At 37.4% G+C, this 7602-nt stretch overlaps 1 protein-coding gene across 1 annotated transcript; it reads left to right on the top strand.

Annotated features, from left to right (window-relative positions):
- The first annotated feature begins 378 nt into the window (after positions 1–378).
- On the top strand, positions 379–7125 carry ISCA1 (iron-sulfur cluster assembly 1). Its single transcript, XM_032213621.1, has 4 exons — positions 379–552; positions 3999–4052; positions 4933–5038; positions 5704–7125. Exons 1-4 carry the CDS (start codon positions 472–474, stop codon positions 5850–5852), a joined length of 390 nt encoding a protein of 129 aa, XP_032069512.1. The 5' UTR covers positions 379–471; the 3' UTR covers positions 5853–7125.
- The last annotated feature ends 477 nt before the right edge of the window (positions 7126–7602 follow it).

The raw sequence follows: 7602 nt of genomic DNA, 5'->3' as shown, positions 1-7602 counted from the left end.
TATGTACGTGTAACATTCCCTATGGAAATTCTCAGTCATCCAAATCATGGTTGTCTCAAAGGTGCTCCCCCCTCCACCGCCCCAAGAGGTAGCTGCGCTTTCTGGGTTTTTTTTTCTTTGAAAACATTTCGCTTCTCATCCGAGAAGCTTCCTCAGCTCTTCAGTTCCCCGGCGTTCTTCCGAACCCACCCATGACAAAAGACAACCGTCCCCGCACGAGCCTCGCGATTGGCTGCCCTGCAGAAAAGGAGGAGAAAACCCAACCTCCTCTGCCACGAACCCGCCCACCCTGATACTACTGACCGGCGCGCGATACACCCAATAGCGGCCAAAGCCCTCGAACTAGGACCGCCTCGCTCCCTGGTGACGTCACCAACGCGCCTGCCTTTGCCTTGCTTCGACCGCTGGGTGTATATGGACAACATTGGAGGACGCGGCTGAGAGCTGTGGAGGAGGGAGGGGGGCGTCGTCATGGCTTCCTCCATGGTCCGAGCCACCGTCCGGGCTGTGAGCAAGAGGAAGATTCAAGCCACCCGTGCAGCCCTCACGCTGGTCAGTATTCGGGGCGAGGCGGAGTTGCACCGGGCAGCCTCGCGTTCGCCCGCTGCAGAAGCGGGGTTGAGGCTTTGGGAGGAGAAGGGGGGGGGGGTCTACCGGTTGGTAAACAAGCGCGCTGCGCAGGCGTGCATGAAAAGGGGACGGCGGAGAGGGGTCCCCAATGATGGTCTGGCGGAGATTGCTGCAGCCGCTCTTATGTGCTAAAGCCCCCTTTGATATTCTGCCCGCCTTTTAAAAATATTTTTCGCTCTTTATTTTACATGCCGCCTCTGCTTCCCACCCCAGGCAGAGATACTCTCTAGATAAAAGACGGGATCGCTTCTAGTGAGCTGTTACCGTCATGCAGCTGGTGGGAGATGAGCTTTCACGACTTCTCACGATTGTGTTACGGGAGGGTTGTATGGAGGAGAGAAAGAGGTGTAGCAGTAGAAGCCTTTGTGGTGACAGTTTAGCTTGGGTGGTTTTTTTTTCCTGCTCTAATCCAAGGCACGTCGGTTATTATGGTATCTTGAGCTGAGACTCCCCAATATCAAAAAAGTATAGAGCTAAAAAAAAACTCTTTTATGGCGCTGTATTTTCTATGGCTGCCCAGTTTTTTATATTTATATCTATGTATCAGTGGTGACATTCAAAAAATTTTTACTACTGGTTCTGTGGGCATGGCTTGGTGGGTGTGGCAGGGGAAGGATACTGCAAAATCTCCATTCCCTCCCCACTCCTGGGGGAGGGATATTGCAAAAATCTCCATTCCTACCCCACTTTGGGGCCAGCCAGAGGTGGTATTTGCTGGTTCTCCAAACTACTCAAAATTTCTGCTACCGGTTCTCCGGAACTGTCAGAACCTGCTGAATTTCACCCCTGATATTTGTGTGGGTAGGTGTGGATGTACACACACACACACACACAATATCACAGAAGTGAGTACACCCCCTCACGTTTTGTAAATATTTAAGTATATCTTGCCAGCAGTTTAGACATTAATGGCTGTGTGTTGAGTTATTTTGAGGGGACGGCATTTACACTGTTATACAAGCTGCATACTCACTACTTTACATTGTAGCCAAGTGTTATTTCTTCAGTGTTGTTACATGAAAACATATCCTTATTTATAAAATGTGAGGGGATGTACTCACTTCTGTGATATACTGTATATAAAGACGTGAAAGGAATTTATAGGGGGGAGTGGGTGAAAGCAAATGCCACCACTAGCACTGATGATGTTATCTAGTTAGGGTAATGAAACACCTGCAAGAAAACAACCAAGCTCAAGAGATAATCAAAGACCCCTCAAATGCCTTGTGTAATTCTCCTGTTCTGGTGTTCAATATAAATTATGGAAAGGATTATTATATTTTATTGCCACACTACTTTATTGTGTGTAATGATGGGCATCAACCACACCACCATGCATTGGGTGGTACAAGTAATCCTCGATTTACAGCCATTCATTTAGTGACTGTTCAAAGTTATAAGGGCACTGAAAAAAAGTGACTTGTGACCGGTTTTCACATTTAACACCTGCAGCATCTCCATGGTCACATGATCAAAATTCGGTCAATTGGCAGCTGGCATGTATTTATCACAGTTGCACTTTTCCGGAGTTATATGATCACCATTTGTTAACTTCCCAGCTGGCTTCTGAAGCAAAGGCAATGGGGGAAGCCAGATTCACTTAACAACTGCAATGATTCATTTAACTCTGGCAAAAAGATCAGAAAATGGGATGCAACTCATTTAACTGTGTTGCATAGCAATGAAAAATATAGGTTCGATTGAATAAGTTGAGGACTACCTATATATGAGATCAAGCTGTTTACCTAGAAATGAACATATACATAAGTACTGGGTACCAAACACATTAAAAATTGTCAGTCTTCTGTGCATATAACCAGCTCTGTGATGTTCAGTTTTATGGGAGGAAAATCTCAATGGAGAAATGATTAAATACTCTGAGGGTATTGAGATCTGAAAGGGTATGATGTGTATTTTCATAAGCAAAACTAAACCTGAGAACTTTGGGATCATGCCCACATAGTTTTCTTGAACATGGTTTACCCCTGCTTTCTTCTGGAATGGTTTTACAATTTTCCAATCCATCCCAAGCCCTCTAAATTGCTGGAGGTCTCCCTCCCAGGTCCTATCCAGGCCAAGCCTGCTTAGCGTCTGACATCAATCAACCTCATCTGGAAATCATTAAATGTTATTTAAATATGATAGCCATACATAAGAAAATCTTAGACAACATTTTCTTAAAATACTGTAAATATTGGCCATTCAGTAGCACTTCCTTTATATTTTTAAATTTTAGAATAAAGATGTATAATTGTTTTTTTATATATTTTTAATGAGTTTTTTATTATTTTTATAAATACCATGACTCAAGGTGGTGAACATACATAATACTCCTTCCTCCTCCTATTTCCTCCACAACAACCTTGTGAGGTAGTTTGGGCTAAAAGAGTGTGACTGGCCCAAAGTCAGCCAGTCTAGTTTCATCCATAAAATTATAATGCAGAAAAAATATAAAATTAGCTTGCGAAAATATCTATCAATGGATTTACAGCTATTTCCGAGTTATAAACCTTCTAAGAGGTTTTTTCCATATGTAAAATCAATGTATGATTGTAAAATGGGATTCTTCCCATAAACCTGTTTCTCCGCTTCCACCACATTACATTGGTGACAATAAACTCTACACATGCAAGTAATGAGAAATTACAATCATGCCATGTTCCTCAGTAAGACATACAGTCTGTATCTAAATGCACATCTTGGTGTATAGCAAATATGGTTTGAAGAAATGTTCCACAGACTATGTATAAAATGACTAGAGATTTACTAATTGGTAGCTCCGTAGGAGGGAAAGTATCATTCAACAGAGATGTTATTGGAATGTTGGGAACCTAATTATTATTATTCACGCAGCTTGGAATAATAGGTGTATCTCTAAAAAACCTATGCCAAATATGACAAGGTGAAAAACAGGGCTGAATTCATGTGCCAAAATATTATTTTATATTAGTGTGCTGCATAAAGATGAACAGATAGCTGCCGAAAAATATTAGCATCATTTTAAGTTCCACAAAACAATTAACGTTAAATGAAATTCTTTGAATTTCCTTCTCTCCTACAATTCATTAATATTCTCTCACTGCTTGTAGTTTTCTGTGAAAGGACAAAATAGAACATACAATCCAATATTTCTATATTGTCTATAACATTTTGGTTTTAATTTAAAGAAGTTATTTTATTACATTGAAGAAAGTTAGAAGTCATTATTTATATATTTTTCTTTTTCATTCTTTTTTCTTGTCACTTCCCATCCCTTTTATCTCCTTCTACTTTTAATCTTTTTTTTCTTTTTTGTAACTTAATAAATTTGCTTTAAAAAAGATGAAATTGATGAGTCGTGTAATGCAAAATCTCTTCCTATCTTTCAGACCCCATCTGCGGTGAATAAGATAAAGCAACTGCTAAAAAATAAACCTGATCATGTAAGTGGTGCTAGATGGTATTCCAGGTATTACTTGATGTTCAAGACTGCATCACAATCTGCTAATAGATATTGCTTTAGCCAGTAGCCAGTAAAGTATATTTGATGGGGATATGTTTGAAACAGGAAAATGTTTTTATTTCAGAACAAACCAATGCAATCTGGAAGCTATGCCAGATCACTTGGAACTTGCAGAGGTTCTGCAAAACCAAACTTCAGAACACTCTTGATTATGCCAGGTTTCAAACAAAGCATCTGGCAAGCAGTTATGGAAAAAGACACACACACCCCTACTGTCCTCAGCACTTCTAGCCTGGCATGGTCTATAACCCACCTTACCAGCCCCTCCCCTCTCAGTCACTGTTGCTGGCTGATCCCTCTAGTCAGCACATCCCAACTTTCCCATATCTTTCCTTTATTTTCCCAGTTGCTCACCTCTCCCGCATACTTATTCCACCAAACCTACCAGTTCCAACTTTTGAGCAAGTTTGTTCCCTCCTCTCCCTTCCCAAACTCTTTTTGCATGAATCAGAACATCCCAGTTTCATTCTGTGTACAAATTAAAATAGCTTTGTTTCATTAAGTCAGTAAATCCTAATTCCTTAAAAGATGGCCAAAATTAGTTTTATTTAGATGAACAGCTTCTAGTCATGTCCCATATGGGCAATTTTGGTTCCATGAGACTTACAGTACAGTTTTGCATAACACTACTCATAAATAAATGACACTTAAGATTGAAAGGACTCAGAATCTGTGTGTATTTACACTAAAACCTTGTATAGTCAAATTAGGATAAAATCATTGAAACAGTAATTCTGGCACTTGAGAATTGTTGGCTTCATGCAAAAAATGTTTCTAATATGTTAATGTTTATATTTTAGGTAGGAGTTAAAGTAGGTGTGCGCACAAGAGGTTGTAATGGCCTTTCCTATACACTAGAATATACAAAATCAAAAGGAGATTCTGACGAAGAGGTAGTACAAGATGGTAAGTGTACTTGGGATAGTAAGACTGCAAAAGTCATTACCAATTCTAACTTCCAATATGTTTCCAATGTGTAAATTAGAATTGACAGAATTCAGATTCAAAGGCCAAGAGGTGCTTCAGAGCACATAGGGATGGGCCTTTGTTCCCAGGTTCTCAGCTGACCAGGGAAAGGCATATTTAATGTCAAGTGTTGCTGCCAACAGGTGCTAGATTTGTGATGCTGTCACCAAAGCACATCCCTTTTGCCTTTAAATCCAACTTCTGAATAGCCCTATCAATAAGAATATTTATTTGCATTATATACCATCTTTCTATAGAATATTGACAGGTTGATTTTTTCCTTTAGGTGAACATAGTGCCATGAAATCAATGACTCACTAAAGACCCATTTATTTATAGATAGGCTAAGTCTGCCTACTTTTGAATGTTTAGGCTCATACACATTTGGAAAAATACCAAAAAAATTATCAATGTGGCTTGCAGAGTATATCATGGAATAAATGCAAAACAAGTCATATTTAAGGAATTTCTATAACTTATTATATATTTGTTACCTTGTAGTGAAATATATGAACTATACTGTACCAGTATATTGGATAGTTAAAAAAAAGCCTAATGTATGCTTAATCTTCCAAATCTCTTTTTTTTTTCCCCTTTTTAAAAAGGTGTCAGGGTGTTTATTGAAAAAAAAGCCCAACTTACACTTTTAGGAACTGAAATGGACTACGTAGAAGACAAACTGTCCAGTGAATTCGTTTTCAATAACCCAAACATCAAAGGAACATGTGGTTGTGGAGAAAGCTTCAATATTTAAATTACCAGGACTAATTCCATGACTTAGCAATGCAGAACTGCTTTCTAAAAGCAACCAGTTGTTGTGTGTTTTTCACATATATGGGCTTTGTAAGATAGTGGGCTTGACACAAAATAAAACTGCTGCGTTTGAAAATATAATCTGTCTGTTCAGTTCCCTCCCTCCCCCTTACTAAAGGTAAAGTGGGATAGAATGAAAAGTTGGTTGCAAAAAAAAAATCTACAATTTTCATAAGAATTCATAATTTGGTTTATAGCAAATTCTACTTTTTAGGAGTCTACTCTTAGCAGTTGTGTTAATTCTTTACAAAATTAAAAACGTTTCTGAAAAAAGTTCCATAGATTCAGATTTCCATTTACTATATTTTGAAATAGAAGTCTACTTCTCTGTGTATTATAGGATCAAAATATTGTCCATTTAAAGCAAAAGGCAATCCTATACAAAAAATGTTGTGTTCCCTGTTTGAATATTTTATAAATCTTTGAAAACTTAATTTGAATTCTAATAGGCTCGTGAGATCATATAACTTGAAGTGAAGTGAATAATCCCCTTTAAGCAAGTAAATGTTTTTTATACAAGAAAAGCCAACAGTGTTTTCAGCAATCTTGTACTGTGAATGTTTTAAAAAAAATATCATTCTACATTATATTTCCTAATTGATGGATAAAACATTTTCTCTAGTGGATTAAATAATTTTATTATCATGCAGCAAAGCTAAATTATTGAGCACCACCATTTTGTTAACTAATGACAATTTATGATTCGACTTTAATTTTGTTAAAAATTTGCTTGAGAAAAAGTTTGAATTATGCTGACAACTTGGAGAGTAATTTTACAAATATATTGTGTATTTATATAATAAACTTGGATGGAATTAAGATTCAATTGCAAGATTTTATGATTTACGATGTCACACTTTTACACAGTTTACTGTTTTTACTTGTTTTTCCCCCGATGAAGTAAATGTTTCCAAAACACTTTCTCATGGTAAGATAGCAATTATCTTATACAGTCAGACATTCACACTAGCCTTAGGATGGGAGAAGAAGGAATATGTTATATGAATGATAGGTTATATGTTACAACGCAAGATTACTATTCCAGTAACTTTATCAGTTGCCACAGCTCTGCTTTTCAAATACTTGCACTTAAGTGAAACACTGGGGAATAAATCCATTTGTTTAAAAAGTTTTAACAGCTGGAACTGCTTTGGTAAGCTGTACAATCTTTTGCATGGCAGATTTGACATGCTGCTTCACATACCATGTTCAAGTACAAGAAGGAAAATCAGCCTACTCTGGACAGACTTTGGCATATTGAATTTTCAGCTCCTGCAAACATATAGGTTGCTGGACTATGGTTCTGGGTGAAATCTATGAATATAGTCATATGCATAATATTAAGTGTTTTCATTTTGCAAAAATGGGTTACAGAATTCCTTGCTGAAAACAGTTATGCTATGTGATTTATGGTTATGAAAAGGACTTGAATGTAATTAACATGTAAGAGACTTAAAAGATTTTTTTTCTTGGTTAGAAATATTTTGTTCTTTCTTGATTCATAAACTATGTGAATGAAACTCCCAGTTATGAATATACAACACACTATTCTTGAATACCTAACGCACAATTATGAAGTACATTTATATTAGTAATAATTTTATGAATGTGTCTATTGATCATCTGTTATGTGTATAATAATGTAATTAAGAAATGTAATAAATTATCTTTTTGTGAACATGAAATATATA

Source organism: Thamnophis elegans, chromosome 3, assembly GCF_009769535.1.
Source record: "Thamnophis elegans isolate rThaEle1 chromosome 3, rThaEle1.pri, whole genome shotgun sequence".
Lineage (NCBI taxonomy): Eukaryota > Metazoa > Chordata > Lepidosauria > Squamata > Colubridae > Thamnophis > Thamnophis elegans.
This window is presented reverse-complemented; position numbering and strand designations above follow the sequence as displayed.

Bases quoted from the DNA above. Each gene is read 5' to 3' on its own strand.
- ISCA1 (XM_032213621.1), top strand. From the start codon at position 472: ATGGCTTCCTCCATGGTCCGAGCCACCGTCCGGGCTGTGAGCAAGAGG. The intron at 553-3,998 runs GTCAGTATTCGG...CCTATCTTTCAG, and splicing joins CCCGTGCAGCCCTCACGCTG to ACCCCATCTGCGGTGAATAA. The intron at 4,053-4,932 runs GTAAGTGGTGCT...TTTATATTTTAG, and splicing joins TAAAAAATAAACCTGATCAT to GTAGGAGTTAAAGTAGGTGT.